The 18,563-nt window shown below is 40.4% G+C and overlaps 3 protein-coding genes across 3 annotated transcripts in view; 2 read left to right on the top strand and 1 right to left on the bottom strand.

Moving 5' to 3' along the window:
- The window catches only part of LOC127421517 (oxysterol-binding protein-related protein 10-like), a 62,938-nt gene extending 61,172 nt beyond the window's left edge, over positions 1-1,766 (top strand). Inside the window, exon 14 of the mRNA XM_051664610.1 lies at positions 1,025-1,766. The gene's annotated coding sequence lies outside the window, so the exon portion shown is untranslated. The remainder of the gene's footprint in view (positions 1-1,024) is intronic.
- A 5,140-nt stretch (positions 1,767-6,906) lies between these two features.
- LOC127421509 (glycosylated lysosomal membrane protein-like) lies at positions 6,907-11,014 on the top strand. The gene is made up of 6 exons (XM_051664601.1): positions 6,907-7,078; positions 7,565-7,837; positions 7,939-8,133; positions 8,240-8,458; positions 8,778-9,037; positions 10,658-11,014. The coding sequence occupies exons 1-6, from the start codon at positions 6,980-6,982 to the stop codon at positions 10,827-10,829; spliced, it is 1,218 nt and encodes a 405-aa protein (XP_051520561.1). The 5' UTR covers positions 6,907-6,979; the 3' UTR covers positions 10,830-11,014.
- Positions 11,015-11,617: 603 nt separating this feature from the next.
- tmem79a (transmembrane protein 79a) lies at positions 11,618-18,118 on the bottom strand. The gene is made up of 5 exons (XM_051664603.1): positions 17,915-18,118; positions 15,018-15,789; positions 13,456-13,641; positions 12,526-12,748; positions 11,618-12,294 (listed from the first exon to the last, which is right to left on the bottom strand). Exons 2-5 carry the CDS (start codon positions 15,580-15,582, stop codon positions 12,102-12,104), a joined length of 1,167 nt encoding a protein of 388 aa, XP_051520563.1. The 5' UTR covers positions 15,583-15,789; positions 17,915-18,118; the 3' UTR covers positions 11,618-12,101.
- Between the last annotated feature and the right edge of the window lie 445 nt (positions 18,119-18,563).

Here is an 18,563-nt window from a genome sequence, read left to right on the forward strand (position 1 = left end):
TCGTCTCTCTAAAAAGAACATGGCAGCACGGCTTAGGTTTGCAAAGTTGCATCTGAACAAACCACAAGACTTCTGGAACAATGTCCTTTGGACAGATGCGACCAAAGTGGAGATGTTTGGCCATAATGCACAGGGCCAAGTTTGGCGAAAACCAAACACAGCATATCAGCGCAAACACCTCATACCAACTGTCAAGCACGGTGGTGGAGGGGTGATGATTTGGGCTTGTTTTGCAGCCACAGGACCTGGGTATCTTGCAGTCATTCAGTCGATCATGAACTCTTCTGTATACCAAAGTATTCTAGAGTCAAATGTGAGGCCATCTGTCTGACAGCTAAAGCTTGGCCGAAATTGGGTCATGCAACAGGACAGTGATCCCAAGCACACCAGCAAATACACAACAGAATGGCTGAAAAAGAAAAGAATCAAGGTGTTGCAATGGCCCTGTCAAAGTCCAGACCTCAACCCGATTGAAATGCTGTGGCGGGACCTTAAGAGAGCTGTGCATAAACAAATGCCCGCAAACCTCAATGAACTGAAGCAACGTTCCTCCACAACGATGTGAGAGACTGATAAAGTCATACAGAAAATGATTACTTGAAGTTAGTGCTGCTAAAGGTCATTCTACAAGCTATTGAATCATAAGGTGTACTTAGTTTTTCACACATGGCTTTTCCATTTTGCCTTTATTTTTGTTAAATAAAACATGACACGGTGTAATATGTCATGTGTTGTTGTTCATCTGAGGTTGTATTTACCTAATTTTAAGACGTGCTATGGACCAGATGATTTTTATTATGTCCTGATACGTAAAACCATAGAATTCAAGGAGGGTGTACTTTCTTTTTCCCATGACTGTATATTTGTTCGAGTGTACAAAAATGACAACAAACATATTCATTTTGGAGAGAAATGTGCTTAATTCTCATAAAAATAATACATATTAATGGTCCTAAAAATAGGCTTCATTTTCTTTGTGCAAAATATAATTTCTTGATTTTGGGGTGAAATCTGTTCTTGACAGGTATTGTGAAACACATCCAGAAATGCACAACAATACACCCGCTGATGTTTTGGGTAATGCAACAGAGAGAAATTGGCAACTGAGATTGAAATGGATAAAAACGTTGATCAGGTGAGCTTGTGATCAGTCACAATGACCACGTCTATTCAATACAGTATGTTCTCTCCATATGCTTTAAGCCTTGAGTAATTACCTTTCCTGGCAGAAGACTATTACTATTATAACTCTAGCTGGTTTACATGGTTAAACTTTTCTAAAACTGATATCTGTTGCACTTTTAATGATTAACCGAGGCCTGGACTGAAACCTGATGTTATATTAACATGTGGGAACCTTTGATTTGATTTGCAGTTTCCCACCAAAACAATAAATGATAGCTAAATGATATTTGATTTTAGGTTTTCCACTAACACTCTAGGTGTTTATCTGGGATAGAGAAGTTCTGTACATGAAGTAAAAGAGTTCAGGTCTTAATCTGTGTTCATTTAACGTTCCTGTATTTGGTTGTTGTACACACAGTTAAATCAGATCATGTACAGCCCAACAGTGAACACACTATTTCAGTGGCTCTGGTTCTGGAAGTATTTCCAATTCATTTTCTCCATATGCTCTCCATCAAACCAATGTTGTTATGTAAGATGAATAACAACATTAGAAACTTTGATTTGACTGATTACTTATTTTTAGGAGGGAATAATTTTAAGATTGCATTGTTTTATTTAAAATAAACTTGCCATGGCAATCACAGCATGCTGTTGTTGTGTTTCTCTGACATTTATTTTTTAAACAAAGCTACATTGAACGATGTCTGGATGTTATCGAATATAATATTTGTGCGTTCAAGTCATGTCAGGATGATTGTATTTACGAGTTGGGCACACTTAAACATCATCACAAAATCGTCTGGGAGTGGGAAACTCTGGATTTTCTTTGAGCCCAGACTTTCCGGGTCAGGGGCGAGCAGATTTAAAGGGATAGTTCACCCAAAAATGAAAATCCTCTCATCATTTACTCACCCTCATGCTATTCCAGATGTGTATGACTTTCTTTCTTCTGCAGAACACAAATGAAGATTTGTAGAAGAATATCTCAGCTCTCACACAATGCAAGTGAATGGGAGCCATATTTTTGAAGCTCCAAAAATCACGTCAGCATAAAAGTAATCTATCCGACTAATTCATGTCTTCTGAAGCGAAACGCTAGGTGTGTGTAAGAAAAAGATCAATATTTAAAACTTTTCTAACTATAAAATTTCTGTGCACGTTCACGAGGGTTGAGGTCACGCCGCCTCTCGCATGGCGTAAGCACGTTGGAAATTCACGCGAGAACTGACACGTGAAATACGTCAAATATGGATGCTCTGTGTTTACAACAGAGGAGGAATGTTATACAGATGCTGAATTGATTTTGCTATAGATTTGTATTTGTATCTGTTTCTTTTTCAAGATGGGGCTGGCGTGTGCTTATCCTGGATGCCCCAACCTACTGAAAAACATTGCAAAATCGCAACAGGAAATACTAACTTATCACAGATTCCCTATCAATGATCCTGAGTGACTAAAGCTATGAGATATCAGAACACCCACTGAATCACTCAAAGTATTGAGGGTGTGCAGTGAACATTTTTTACCCTGTCAATTTCAGACCAGCCGAGAGATCCAACGATATCGTCATGCCAACACACTATTGTCACACGAGTGGCAGCTTGAACTCGATCCTCTCGTGAACGTGCATACAACAGCTGGCCAGAAGTGAAGATTTATAGTAAAGAAAAGTTTAAAATATTGATCTATTTCTTACACACACCTAGCGTTACAAACATTACTTTTATGATGGCTTTATGTGATTTTTGGAGCTTCAAGGTTTAAGCACTAATTAACTTGCATTGTATGGACCTACAGAGTTCCACAGAAGAAAGAACGTCATGAGCGTGGAACGTGGTCGCGATTAGCGGTTCTCGCTCTCAATGGGGCGTGTGGTAAGTTGTGTGTGGATCGTGAAGAGTAGCATGAGCCTCCACATGCTGTGAGTCTCCGCGGTGTCATGCACAACGAGTCACGTGATAAGATGCGCGGATTGACGGTCTCAGAAGCGGAGGCAACTGAGACTTGTCCTCCACCACCCGGATTGAGGCGAGTCACTACGCCACCACGAGGACCTACTAAGTAGTGGGAATTAGGCATTCCAAAAATTGGGGAGAAAAAGGGGATAAAAAAATAAAAAGCATTAATTACACACCTAATGTGTGACTTTGACTCTTCACTTTGCTGTGGTGTTGCTGAAAAGCTTCCTGCCTTCTCTAGTAAGTGTAAAAGACAGAAAGAAATATGAAATTGCAAAACTGGTCCGCTCTCTCCAACTAAAATCACTTGAACGCACATCGCATCGTATTTATGAATTACCTCATTTGTTTTTTACCCCCCAACCTCGTAAATACGTACATCCCATCAAGTGGAGTCAGAAATATCGCAATTACGAGTTTCGAGCACATGAACGATTAAGCGAAGTGGGAAACTCGGAATTCTAGAAGATACATGAGTTGTTGAGATGGAATGAGGGGCCTGTTGACAGGAAACGAATGATTTTGCAAAAATATTTAAACTTCTGTACTTTATTTTAATAATATAAATTTGTTTATTTGTGCTGATGGACCTGCTCTGCGCTCACGCCTATCTGTCCAGTGCTAAACACAGAGTGAGTCATGTGTTTGGAAGGCACTGATAATGCAATTACTCAAAAGAAGCCTAAGGTCATACACGACAAAAAGACAGATTTCTGACATCAGCTCGATCAGCTGCTGTCTGCCTTCTCTCTCCTATTCAAAACGAATGGAAGCCCATGCATATCCCTTGGAAAAGAACTTTTCTTCAGGCTACTTCATGTACAGAACTTAAACCTTTTTAAAATGCCTGGCAAGGAAACGGAGCACGGATCCTTTAAGGTCTCCATACAGGTCTGCATGTGTACAGGCTAATAGATAATTCTGTGTAGAATTTAAATGGGTTGGGTGACTCCGGGCCATTTCTAGGCATGGGCGAACTAGGCGGTCGCCTAGGGCGCCACATGCTGGGGGGACACCAAAGAGGAAACTGCCTCCATGCACCCATGCAAAGGGGATGCCAATGGGGATCTCGCCTAGGGCACCAGAATTGTCAGAAACAGCCCTGGCGTGACTCACTCTGTGTTTAACACTGGACAGATAGGCACGAGCGCAGAGCAGGTCTGTCAACACTTCTCGAGTGAGAGAGACTGCTCCCGCTCTGCTCTCGTGCCAGTGGAATGTGCTTCACAGTTCTAATCGGGTTGTACCGTTTTGTCCGACTGATCCACCATTCGACCGGTCCACCTGAAAAAGCTCCAGTGCACCTGACAGCGAGTCCATCTTTGGTGCGATCATACAAAGTTGATGAAGAAGATAACAAGCCTTTGTAAAAATTTATTCTTTTAAGTGAACGCTCGTTCCATGGAGGAGTGCTTTTTCCTGCTCCGGCAGAATGGGAACATATTTAGACTGTTATATGACATTGCACACAACGAACAGAGGTCTAAAGAACACGCTAAATGTTATTATTGCAGTTGTTTTCCATTAAAAAAGGGAGGGTGACCTCCTAAGCAACCAAACTGGCCCAGTTGCTAGGGAGGGTAGAGTCACATGGGGTAACCTCTTCGTGGTCGCTATAATGTGGTTCTCGCTCTCGCATGGTGAGTTGTGCGTGGATGCCGCGGAGAATAGCGTGAAGCCTCCACACGCACTACGTCTCCGTGGTAACGCACTCAACAAGCCACGTGATAAGATGCGCGGAATGATGGTCTCAGACGCGGAGGCAACTGAGATTCGTCCTCCGCCACCCGGATTGAGGCGAGTCACTACACCACCACGAGGACTTAGAGCGCATTGGGAATTGGGCATGAGAAACTGGGGAGAAAATCAAAGAAAAATGATATCAACGTAATCAGATCATCGCTTCATGTCATCTACACACTCAGGTGAGGCACTGTCTATAAAAAAAAACGGTCATCTCGACTCTGTGAAGTATTGGCATGTTTTTTGACCATTTTTACAAATACACTACATTACCCGCTAAGAATATATGCTGATGTGAATGAAAACACTGGAGAATGGAAATTGAAAAGAGTCGGATCGTGGAACACTTCCGTGTTCAGGAAAAAGGTGGATAGCCACTCAATAAAATTGCAGTGAGCGATTCTTTTGTTAGTCTCTATCGGTTTCTAATGACAGAAAAAGCATGAAACAGCGATGCCACTTTAAAATGCTTATTTAAAGCAATCAAACTAGTTAAGACTTGAGTAAAAAGTGTAAGATTGATGTGTGCATCAATCCTTTAAAAAGTGAACATGGAATATAAAATAAACCCTAAAATATGAAACACCAATAATACCAAATAATATCATAAAAAAACGTTTTAAATAGTTTGTATTGGTTTTATTGAACTAAGCATGTCTTTTACATCGGTAACATCAATGGGTAAAAATAATTTTGAGGAGACGTGGCATCTTAGCGAGTTAATCAACTTTTTTCAAACACATCCCATAAAAATGACATTAATAATCTATATCAACAACATGAATATAACAAAGAAGTGAATGCACAGCTGAACTTGAACAAGCAGTGTAAAACCTTGTGAATAGGCCAGTGCCATAACAATGAAAAGTCTTTAAATGGGGAAATAATCAATATTCTCTAGCATAAAGAAAGACAAAATGGATCAAAAACTTCACTATGCTGATTGTATGCTATTATTTCACACATTTATTTCAGGTTTTCGTTAGGTTTTATAAGGTGTTTCGTTCACAAGCACGCACCGCTGTTGGTGATCCTACCAGTCTTATGCCCATGCCCCAGCTTTATGCCTGTGCCCCAGTCTTATGCCCATGCCCCAGCTTTATGCCCGTGCCCCAGCTTTATGCCCATGCCCCAGCCTTATGCCCATGCCCCAGCCTTATGCCCATGCCCCAGCTTTATGCCCATGCCCCAGTTTTATGCCCGAGCCCCAGCCTTATGCCCATGCCCCAACTTTATGCCTGTGCCCCAGCTTTATGCCCATGCCCCAACCTTATTCCCATGCCCCAGCTTTATGCCCATGCCCCAGTTTTATGCCCGAGCCCCAGCTTTATGCCCATGCCCATGCCCCAACCTTATGCCCATGCCCAAGCTTTATGCCCATGCCCCAGCTTTATGCCCATGCCCCAGCTTTATGCCTGAGCCCCAGCTTTATGCCTGAGCCCCAGCCTTATGCCCATGCCCCAGCTTTATGCCTGTGCCCCAGCTTTATGCTCATGCCCATGCCCCAACCTTATGCCCATGCCCCAGATTTATGCCCATGCCCCAGCTTTATGCCCGTGCCCCAGCTTTATGCCCGTGCCCCAGCCTTATGCCCATGCTCCAGCTTTATGCCCATGCCCCAGCTTTATGCCCTTGCCCCAGCCTTATGCCCATGCCCCAGCTTTATCCCAATTTAACTGGAAAGGAGTGCAGCTGCTTGAGAACTTTGCCAGCTGTCAATCAACGTCATTGACAACAGCTGTAAATAGTACTCATTATAACAACCAGTGCTGGATTGGCACTTATTATATTAAACACAAACGAAATGGAAACCCCTGCACAAGAACTGGAGATATTTCTTCCCACATTAGACACTTAACTGACGAAAGCTACCTCAAAAAGTGGTGGGGACAAAATTGCCCAAGGCAAAAAGTGGGTGGGCATTCCACCCGTCAACGACGCCACTGCAGTGTAATGGATTTGCGTGCATTGTCATGTCATTAGCAACAGCTGATCCCGGATCAGCACCGACATCACTGTTCACTCACCCGTACGACACATCAGAACTAAACACAGATCAGTCCTATAGAGCTGCACGGGTCACATGACTGCTCTGAAAACACAAACACAGACGTCATGTGATTTCTCTGTTCCGCATCGCAGTTTCAAACATGTCGATGATTAAAACACATTTAATCTGTTCGGCGCTGTTTGTTGTGTTCGGTTGTGCGTTTGCATTCCTGGGAAATGGAGAGAAATTCCGACGGAAGGTAAAAATTAATCAAGGAAGATATTAAAGGTCAATTAAAACACTTAAGACACTTGGTTGATTTGTACATGGGTTTGTTTAATGCTTTGCTTTTAAATCTAGTTTTTGTTTGTTGTTTGGCTGTTTATTTAAACTCATGCACTGTATTAAAATATTCTGATACATATCATAAATTACACTGAATTGTTATATAGTTCTGATCTGATAACCAACAAAACCATCACTGACCAGGTGCAATAGTACTGCCATGTTTATTATGGGAATGCCTTGTTTTTTGGCCATGGACTATAGTAATACCATAGTATTCTTTACAGAACATTGGAGTGTCAACATTTGATGCAATCTACAATTAAAAATATTATGCAACTAAAATGTATTTTACTATAAATAAATGGTATACACTAAAATGAATCAGACTTCCCTGTACATATAAAAGTTTGTTTATGCTCAGTGTGATATCACTAATGTAAGACCTGACTTTTCTCAGGTCACTGTAGAACTGAACCCTGGATTGAAGCCCCCCTCCACACTGCCCCCTGGAGTCGGTCTGGTGCATGTGCGAGCACTGGGGGACAATGACACACTTCATTTCTTTCTTTATGATCATGGAGCCCCAACAGTGCTGCTGGTCCACAGTAACAGCACAGAATCAACAATGCAGGTGGACTGGCCTGAGTTTATAAACCGCAGTTCATCAGGCAGCCTGAAGGTGGAGCCAGAGAGAAGCGTGCAGTACAGCCGCGCACTAGTTTTCACAAGGGTAAGACTTGTCCATCTGTCTATCAATCTGTCTGTCATTAAAGAAAAAAAACCCATTTGAAATTAGGGTAAAAAATGAATTCTTATGTCTGTCTCTCTCAGCTCTGGGAGTACAGTGATGTCAATAACACGGCTGACCCACAGCATACTGCCGAGTCAAGTTTTTACCCTCCTTACGAGCTCCAGAACTTCACCTGGTCAGGTTTGAACGCATCTGTCAACCAATCCGACCACACGGTAATGTTCTGCGGAGGTGATGAAACCGCCAGTTTCATCAACGGCTCCCTCTGTCTGCAGGTAAGAAGAACTGCAACAATCGACAGCTTTACGTCTGTGGAGATTCTTCATATGTGGACAGTTACTTTAGATTCATGTTTGTATCTGATATCTCCTCTAACATCAGTTCTCAGCGTTTGAGTCAGAAGGTCGCCCGTCAGCGTGGCCGAGCCTCCGCCATAACGCAAACTGCAGCCAGCTCCACGTGTGGTTGGACGGCGTGACGCCGCGAGCCAATTACTCGCGATTCTCTCTGGAGCTCCAGACTGTTGGCGACTCTGGATTCCAGGGAAGAGTAGATGTTCGTAGCTCCATCGATGATGAATACACTCCCTCCATTTTTAAGGTACAAAAACAATTGACTCTTCAGTATTTGATTGTACTTTGACAAGGAAGTAGATTTTGGGGCTAACACTTCTGTAAATCAGGTATGGTTTTCAGTTTATTGCAACAATCTTATATATCGGTCAATTAAATGTCCTGAATGATATAACAGTCTATCACTATTTCATTCCTTTATGATACACTCTGATGGATGTGACTGATTTTCTGCAGTCTCATTCTTAACACGACATTATGGCTGCATTAGTTAGCTGATATGATTGGGTAGAATTGTGTTTCCTGTTGATGATGCATGTTTAATCCAAGTGTTTGTCCTCTCTCAGGTGTCACAGTGGGTCTCGTCTCCGGTCAACACCAGCACTGTTTGGGGCTACACGCAGTGGAAACCTGTTGCGTATCGCAAACCCAAACCCGTGTTTGAGGACGCCACACCCTGCATGCACTCTGAACCCGTTTCCATGACCCAGCTCCCTCAGTCTGGTCTGGTTCAGGCGTATTTCAAAGATTCTCATACGTACGGGCTGAACATAAGCTTCGGAATCGCTGGAGACCCGTTTTACAACGTAACCAATTACCTCAGCTGGTGAGTGTGAAATAATGACTCAAACATTTACAAATATCGATATCACCCTGTCTGCCATTGGTCAGAGAAACAGGTAATCCCACTACAAACTCATGCCATTGGTTGAGCAAAAAGTTGACGTGTGAGCTGCTCAAACAATGTATATACTTTGAATAGCTTACTTGTTATGGACTCATTAAACTAAATACGTTTTAACATCCCAAACAAATGTACTAATTCACTTTTTAAGACAGCACAACATTGAATGGATTGTACTTCTATCCCCTTTCTTTCCTTCGTTCACCTCAGATTAAGTATAATGGGTTATTCCATGTCAAATCAGCCACATTCAGAAATGTTTGATTTTGTTAACTCTTATGTAGAGAGATCAACATAAATGATGCTGAAAGCTAAAATATGAAATGCAATGGATGAATGTTTACTGAGTAATCCATTGTTTTGTATAGGGGGTTCAAAATGACAATTATCGCCTATGATTTTGGAGCAAAACTACAGTTAAAAAAAATATCCTTAGAAAGGTGTCGGCATCATGATTTTATTTTTACACAGAGATAGGTAGGGATATTACTAAAATAAGTTGACTTCAGCACCTCTTGTTGCATTATATGCCAATGGTGCGAGTCCAAATATGGGGAAAAAGCATTTTTTTGTGTTGTTTTTCCAAAGTTTTGGTGCCTGTAACTCCAAAAGTATTAAAGATATCTTAAAATCCTTTTAGATTGTGGTTCAGAACAAACTTTCCTTTTTCTATTTTAATTTCTAAGGCCCTATATGGTGAAATCCCGGAGATATGGGGCTCTCAATGGGGCTCCATTCGAAAATTGTTTAACATTTTAGTGCATCTTTGGAGTTTCAAAATGCAAGGTTTTGACATTATTGTTTTATTAGGAATATATAATGGTACACTTCTAGTTTCAACATTATTTGTTCTTCAGACTTTTTTGTTGAACAAGAAAAACTAGCTTCATACTGTGACACATTTGGTTTTCCACCATTGAAAATGGGTAAAAATGGACAATTTACACACGGAGCCACATTGAGAGCCACATATCTCTGTGATTTAACAATATAGGGCCTTAAAAATCAAAATGCAAAAATAGAAGTTTGTTTTGAACCAGAGACCAAAAGGATATTATGATATCTTTAATACTTCTGGAGTTATAGGCACTCCAATTTTGGAAAAACAACACAAAAAAAGTGTTTTTTCCCATATTTTGATTCACACGATTGACATATAATGCAACAATTGGTGTGAAATTCTACTGGTTTTAGTAATAGACATACCTATCTCTGTGTAAAAATAAAATCATAATGCTGAAACCTTTCTAAGTGTATTTTTAGACCTGTAGTTTTGCTCAAATCATAGGCGAAAACTGTCATTTTGACTCCCTTCTACAAAATAATGCATAACTCTTTTTGGTTTTCATCATCATTTATGTTTATCTTTCACCAGTAAATAAAAATGATCAAAAACTCAATTTTGAGCTCCAGTTGACACGGAATGACCCTACTATGTACTCTGATTAAGTTCTATAGTGGGTGTTTGGCCATTGGTGTGTTGACTCTGTGGGCTGAGATTTGATGTGTTGACTGAACTCTGAGCTCTCTTTTACTTTACAGGACTGTTTTAATGGGCATGGGCGATCCACCGGTCGACTCATTCTCCACGTTAATCATTGCCATCATGGCTGTTGGACTCGGCACTCCATTGGTGATTGTTATCGTGGGTGGAGTTTATATTTTGATCCGAAAGAGGACGTCGCAATCAACGGGATATGAGCCAATCAACTGAGACATTATGGCACAAGCTCCGCCCCCATGCACTTACTGACTAATCGACAGTCAGGTGGGCGTGACAGAGACTGAGTGGCCAATTAGATTGTCAGTGTGCACGTTACTGATAAACTCTATGATAGATCTCTGGATTGGCCAATCAGAGTGTGGCGTTCCAGTTCTGAGGATCCCTCCTGTATTAATGTTGTTTGATTTAGACATGTTATGTATTGGATTTTATGTGTTGACATTTTTTACACCTACAAACTGATTTGACGATAGATCACAAAACAAAACTACAGTGTTATTTGATTTCATTTTGTTTTTACAGCGTGAATTTCCATACGTGATTTTTGCTTGTTGTAAAATCATATACAGTATATTGGCCAGATAACTGACTGTTGAAAATTGCACACATTTTTAAGACTTAATGATCATTTTCTCTTTAATCCTCAAATATATATACGCAGAATTTAATAACTGAAATGCCTTTCTGATTTCTCAGGGATTTGGACCGTTAGGCTTCAGTTTAGAACATTTCGATGAATTAAATATGTTTATTATTTTCTCTCTGTGTAATATTACGCATCAGTTATTTTTAAGAGAATTGTAATATAGGGGAGTTTATTAAATAAACATTTGACTCATAAATGTTTGGAGGAAACTGCATATTACTGTTCTTGCTTCCCTGAATGACTTTTTCAAATGTAAATATAGTTTTAAAAGCTGCAATAATCATCTTTTTCTCGAAATAAATTCTTCCTCGCCCCTCTCGTGAACTGAATTTTGTTTGTTTTGTATCGATGAATTGTTTGTGTGTAACAAATACAAATCAAGACATCTTGAATTAAATGTAATCACAAACACGTTTATAAAGATGGAGTGTTTTGGTTTTATTAGACATAGATTAAATCTGGACATTGATGATCAACTTCATTTCATGAACATTTCATAAACTGCATTTTCACAAACATTAGTAAACATTAGTGTTACGGCCCAAATCTGTGTTCTGTCTCAAATTATAATGACAGCATGACAAAAACAACAACAATAGTAAACAAAGATGAAAATGTCCTGAGATTCACCCACTACTGAGTAAATCACAATCACAAGTTAAACTGATCAGTGTCATGGTGCATATTGAGTTTGTGTAAGTTTGAGTCCCATTCAACATCATCACTCTCAGTGCAAGTGAAAATTCAGCAAAGCAAACACAACTGAGTATTCGAACTGAACTGTATTCACTGAACGTCTCAAAACATGAAACTCGGATCTCTATTGTTCTTCGGTTTCACCCCCACCATCTCAGCTTTGGGGGTGGGGGTGTAGTGGGAGGGGCCACAACAAACACCGCCTCCACTCCGCCCACTGAGCCAATGAAGTAAAGGTTTGCCCCCAGAAGGGCAAGCAGGGGCAAGAAGGAGAGGCCGAAACCCAGAGCTCGCACGCTGCTGCCAAAAACAACGCACACCCAGTAAATCAGTCTGAGGATCAACAAAATATAAATGTGTTAATGAGCAATAAAAACACTGACACTGAAAAGACACTTAAAATGGGCTTCATTCTACAAACTTCTGCGTAAAAGACGACAAGAAAAACGAATGAATAACTAACATGTTACTTATATAAATAGTAACAATGCAATACTTTAACACAATAAGGTGAATTTACTTGTAAAAGTACACTGGTGACAATGCATAAACTTAAACACTCACCTGCCAATCACAAAGATGATGGTGAGGAGCGGCACCAGTTTGAGCATCTCCTGTTGGATGTAGGTTGCCATGACAGCGAGCTGCATGAAATACAGCAGGTACAGGTGGAGGGACTCTCTGACGTAGTGACTGTGAACGGCCACCTGACGAATCTCCCACGTCCCATCAAACAGCGGCTTCAGGGTCCCAAACCACAGACGGGACGCACCCTGAACCAACACACCTGAAACAGACAAACATTCATGTCAGAATCACTAAGAGATGCACAACCATGAGAATGCAAAGAATACATGTTTACAAAGGTGTGTTCATGTGTCTTATCCCCAATTATAAAACGATTCCCAATGCAGGAAACCACAGTCAATATAATCCCAGAGATATCTGTAAGATCACTGCATGTGTGTGTGTATCATTCCATATGAAAATCTTTAAAGTGTTTAAAAGTGTAGCGTGCAATTTCTGTGCCACCAGCATCACCAAAGGGAATTGGAAATTGTTTATTTGCAGCCTGACTGGGCCAGAAATAACAACATTGGCTCAACCAATTCTCTGAGATTGAATCATTACCATCTGTTTGATGACCAATGGAAGACGGGGCACTTTCATACATTTGAAAGCACTTATTGTTTTTGCGAATCTGTTTGATGACACTGGTGGCACAGAAATGACACACTTTAACTTTAAATGGTAGTCAGAAATGATTACTGTGAGAAAGTGAACTGTGGCAACTGCAATCTAATGTTCAATATTATACATTATACAGTACACACACACACACACAAGCACAAGCAAATATTAATAATATTTTAAGACTTCATAACATTTACATCAAATTGAATCAATCATTTATTATGAAATTGAAATGCGTGATTCTTAAAAATATTTTTTGGAGTGTTATAAGGATCCATGAGAAAGTTCATTTTTGCTCACCCAGCACTATTGGAATGGTGGCGAAAAACGCACAGCGTAGAGTGTAGACCAGCCTGAAGGGGGTTCTGTCGAGAAGAGGGATATTAAAGGGCAGGAGCTTGTACCCGCCCCACGTTAGTAACGGGAAAATAACTGCTGCAGCCGTAAAAAACACACACACTCTTACAATCTCTCCACAGCAACTGTCTGAGAGAGCGAGAGAGAGAGAGAGAGAGAGAGAGAGAGAGAGAGAGAGAGAGAGAGAGAGAGAGAGAGATTTAGTGCAATGCATTCAACCTTTCATATCCAGTGTGATGAATTAACCAGAATTGATATCAGATTGGTATTGATAGATTGGTATAGCATGGCGCTTGCAACACCTAGATCATGGCTTCGATTCCCAGGGAACACACATACTGTTATAACAAAGCCACGGTGAGATTTGGAGTTTAGTGGCAAGTTCCATTGTGACAACTTACCCCATATAGTGTGACAATATGCCCTGGTATTGGGGCATGTGCTACCAACTGCTATTAACATGTGTTCAATGAACTATCCCCCCCCCAGCCCCGGGCATTAAAAGGTGAAAATGTTCAATTGCTTTTTGTAGCCAAGACTTCAAGGTATGTGGCCATGCAGAAAATGGACTGTAGGTCAATTTGCATAAATGCGCCAGCCAAGTAAATACATGTATTTTAGTATACAGTATACTAATAGTTCATAAAATAGTGCATGAAGTCTAGTGCATTAAATCAAGGTTCATTCAGGGTTTGAGTGGCCCATTATTAGGGGCCAAGCGTTGAAGGCAACTATTGTTTATATTAGTGCTCTTATTATTCTGACTGGGAGTCTATGGAAGCCCATAGAACTGTATGGTAAAACATTCTGAAATTTGGCATGCTGGTAGGGAAGAGTCTAAACATTCATTGTGGCAAATCTGGAGTCTCTAACTGAAACCCTCTAGTGCCACCAACAGTTTAAAATGGCATTTATGTTTAAACCGAATGGCCTACAAATAAAATTGTTTTTCTAACTTCTCCTAGGCTGTACTTATAATTCGCATAAAATTTGGCATGAATCAACTAGGTTTGCTTGTGACAAAAAGTCAATAAAAGCATTTTGATAGACCAAACCATTCTTATATAACCCTTCAATGAATCTGACGGCGAGCACGCCACAAAGGTCGTGAAGCTGTATATTGTCCACGCTTTGTTGTATTGAAATGAAACTTGGTATACTTCATAACCATCATGCCCTTAGGGTACCTGATCAGTTAACAAAACTATGAAAAATGGCATTAGGGTGGTCTCTTTAGATTCTTTGGGGCTTATGGAGTCAAATATTATCTATTGTTCCTATGTTAGCCATATCAGTATCATCTATGTTAATCATTTTAGCCAATAACATATTATTTCCATTGTTGCCATTGGTGTGCTTGGCCCCGTAATGGCTACTTTCAGCTATTTTGTTCCATTTAGTATCTTGAGATCACATAATTGGTGTTTAGCTGCACATGCTATGCTTTGAGGTGAAGCCCACTGACAGACAATTAATAAAAAAATATGAGGTTTGAACTGATTTACCTTTGGGTTTTTCAATGTCTTCTATCCACTGTGGGTGGAAATGTTTTGGTTGGCTCATGTGAAAGTTTTGCGTGTATAGAGGAACTTTCTCCATCTGTATCTCCTCTTTGATCACACTGCTTTCATTCAGGTCCTGCTGATGGCAAGTCGGCTGCACTATCATTACGTTTGGAGTGAAGAGCTGTCCGGCTTTCTCTGGCATCCAGTTCGCATGTACCCAATTGCAACCGATATCATCATCATCATCTTCTTTCTCATCATCAGCCAATGAGCCGTCTCCATTGTCCTGATCTCCTCTTTCATCATCACTCTTCTTCTCCTCCATGTCCATCCAGTGCTCTCCTCTCTCCAGCTCTCTGGAACTCTCCGTTCGGCTCACCTGCTCCTGGCTGGACGTCTGTCCTTCAGGTGAGCTGTGGTCTGTTCCTCGATCCTCGAGCCATTGCAGGGTTCTGGGTTCTGTGTGATCTCCATCAGTCCTCTGAAGGTCTAGGAAGTTCTCGCTGGTAGTGAGCGGTTTTCTCTCATCAACTCTTTCAGGTTTAATGATGAGGCGCTCGGTCATTTTGCTGCTTGTTTGTCTTTCCGTTCGGCTTGTGAGTTGGATTGTTGTTCTGTAGTATCTAACTTATATCTGTAGTAATCATGTCTATGGTTTAGAGATGAAACTACAGAACGTTTAAACTCCACTCAAACTCCTACAGTTCATATTCATCTGAACTCCCAGGTTAAATAAAAAGTGTTGATTTTTCATGTTTCCATGGCCAAAGTTCTGGACAGAGAAAGAGAGAGAAATATATTTAAACGAGGGAGGCCACTACCATACTAACCCGTTTAAGTTTGAAACCTCTGTTTTCAGTTTCCTAACATCATCGTTTTCCAAAGTATGTGGTTATGGATAGGGTTTTCGAAAGTCTCCATTTCAGTGGAGGAAAACGGTGTTCCAGTATGGATGAGAGGTGTAAACATAGCAAAATCAATGCATTTTCAAACAAACACGGATTAGTGTGGATGTGGCCTGAGACACCAAAGTATACTTCGGTTGTCTGGGTTGCTGATCGCTGAGCACACAGTATGCATAATGCAAATTTCGTCATCAGCACAGTCTGCGCGGACTCTCTGTGTGCAGCCCAGACTTTCTCGACACGCAGACAGTCCTCGTCTGTGTGCATCATTGGCGCATGCGCCTGCTGTTGAACGTTGATGCGTCAAACGTGGTCGCATTCACTCGTGGTCAAAAGAATATACTTTGAAAGGCAATGTAGTCGACTGCGTGATCCAGAACACAGAAAATGTATAAAAAGTATATCAAGGTCTTAAGACCACGTTCACACGAATACATTTTCGTTTGAAAACGCATGTTTTTCTCTACGTTTTGGCCTTCTGTCCACACCGAGACTGTGCTTTTTGTATAGCAAAAACTGAGCTTTTCGAAAACTCTACGAAGTGGATCAATTTGAAAATGCCCTCTTCGTGTTGGGGTGTGGACAGGAAAAACTGAGAAATTTGAAAATGGTAAAGTAGGCCATTTGTTGTCATGTGACGCAGTCATGTGATCCATTCAACCCAAAACAATCAAGATGGCGGCCCATGTTGTAGTGGCGTTGCTGTGCCTGCTATCCACTTTGATAGCGTTGTTAAAGATTAATGATATAACCTTCACATTGCATTCCTTCAAAGGTGACGGGAAGTTTACTCAGAATTACTGTCTGGGGTGGAACACGAGGACCATGCATGGAAATGACGCCGGGCCACGCTTCTTACTGTTTTTCTCTTGCATGTGCATTAAGAGAATTAAGCGTTTTCGTATGTTCTAGTGTGGACGAGCAACTTTTAGGAAATGTTTGAAAACGGCAGTGTGGACGGTGAGCGTTTTGAAAAGTAAAATGTTGTTTTACAATTTATCCAGATTAATGTAGACGTAGCCTAAAACATGGGCCAGCCTGATTAATCGGCTCATATTTGGCCATTTTGAGATGATCGGCCAATAATCAGTAGTGTTAGTTACTCTTGTGCAGTATCGGTTCTGAAAACTACCAAAAGCCTTGACAATCAATAATTATTATTTTATGCTTTTTTTTTCAGTAAATTTAGCGTAAAATGCATTTAATTTCAGCTATTTTTATACATCTCATTAGCTGTCATAATTAAATGATATCATGTATATATCATCCAGGATGATTATTTGGCCGATGTTTGGCAAATCTGAAATCAGCTGATAACGTGTCTTTGTTCCCCCTTTTGTGGGTTTGCATCAACAGCCAAGATTTGAATGCACATTTTCTGTTTTCAAATATTTTTTTTTAAAAAGCATGAATTTAATTTGTTTTTTGAGTCTCATTTGCTAGTTAAATTGTATAAATTGTACCCATCTAGAGGCCAGTGTGGCCGATGGCCGACATATTGTTTTCTGTGTGCCATTCTTCTTCTCTCTAGATATCAGTACTGGGATTGGCAATATCAATATGCCCTTTCAAACTGAAGTAACAATATAAAGTTTATCAAGAGTTTGTGTAGCAGGGTTTATCAGTGAAGAAATGCCTTGAATATTTGTCAGTTTTTCCTTATACACCACCCAAATATATTCTCTTAAACACACAGTCAGTTCACACATTAACACAAGTGAAACTACAGACATTTACCAGCACAGTTCAATGAGTAATGCAGTTACACCTGTTCATCCTGAACTCTGACTCACATACAGTGAAATAAACACACAACACAAACACAACACCGCTCACTGATTTCACTTAATGGAAAATATTATTACACTAAAAACTCCTAAAAGCTTCTGAGAATATCTCTAATATCAAGTTTAAACAGATGATCTGACCGATATGAAGCATTTCACATGAAACCTGTCAGATATATAAAGTAAAAACACAACTGTTTCTTACCTGATGCTGCAGTAATACAGAAGAATAATTGATTATAACAGATCATGATTATCAGACGCGATCAGAGTCTCTGAGCAGATACACACACACACACATACAGGTGTGGCAACAGGTAAATCAGTTCTGTGCTCTCTGTCTCTCTCTCTCATTGTCTCACTCTCATTGTCTCACTTTCTGTCTCACTTTCTCTCTCTCTCTCTCTCTGTCTCACTCTCACTCTCTCTCTCTGTCTGTCTCTGTCTCTGTCTGTCTCACTCTCTCTGTCTCTCTCTCGCTCGCTCGCTCTCTCTCTCTCTGTCTCACTCTCACTCTCTCTCTCTGTCTGTCTCTCTCTGTCTCTGTCTGTCTCACTCTCTCTCTCTCAATCTGTCTCTCTCACTCTCTGTCTCACTCTCTCTCTTTTGTTGACGCCTTCAGTATCACGTGACATTTTTTGGTGACGCCTCCAGTAAAGATAAAAAATGCCCCAATTTAATCAAATTTAGTTAGATTTAGCTGCAAAACTGCACAATTTTGCAAAATTTATATAAACATGTCAAAAATAATGATACTGTTGATTTTTTTAAATACATTTATAGTTTAATAAACATTATGACTTTATTGTTAATACATTTAAATATTATTAATTATTGTGTACATTATTTAAATT

The sequence above is a fragment of the Myxocyprinus asiaticus genome, chromosome 30 (assembly GCF_019703515.2).
Source record: "Myxocyprinus asiaticus isolate MX2 ecotype Aquarium Trade chromosome 30, UBuf_Myxa_2, whole genome shotgun sequence".
Taxonomy (NCBI): Eukaryota; Metazoa; Chordata; class Actinopteri; order Cypriniformes; family Catostomidae; genus Myxocyprinus; species Myxocyprinus asiaticus.

Coding starts and splice junctions, on each gene's coding strand:
- LOC127421509 (XM_051664601.1), top strand. CDS start 6,980: ATGTCGATGATTAAAACACATTTAATCTGTTCGGCGCTGTTTGTTGTG. Junction 7,079..7,564: donor GAGAGAAATTCCGACGGAAG/GTAAAAATTAAT, acceptor GACTTTTCTCAG/GTCACTGTAGAACTGAACCC. Junction 8,134..8,239: donor ACGGCTCCCTCTGTCTGCAG/GTAAGAAGAACT, acceptor CTCTAACATCAG/TTCTCAGCGTTTGAGTCAGA.
- tmem79a (XM_051664603.1), bottom strand. CDS start 15,582: ATGACCGAGCGCCTCATCATTAAACCTGAAAGAGTTGATGAGAGAAAA. Junction 13,642..15,017: donor AGACATTGAAAAACCCAAAG/GTAAATCAGTTC, acceptor TCGCTCTCTCAG/ACAGTTGCTGTGGAGAGATT. Junction 12,749..13,455: donor CACCATTCCAATAGTGCTGG/GTGAGCAAAAAT, acceptor TGTCTGTTTCAG/GTGTGTTGGTTCAGGGTGCG.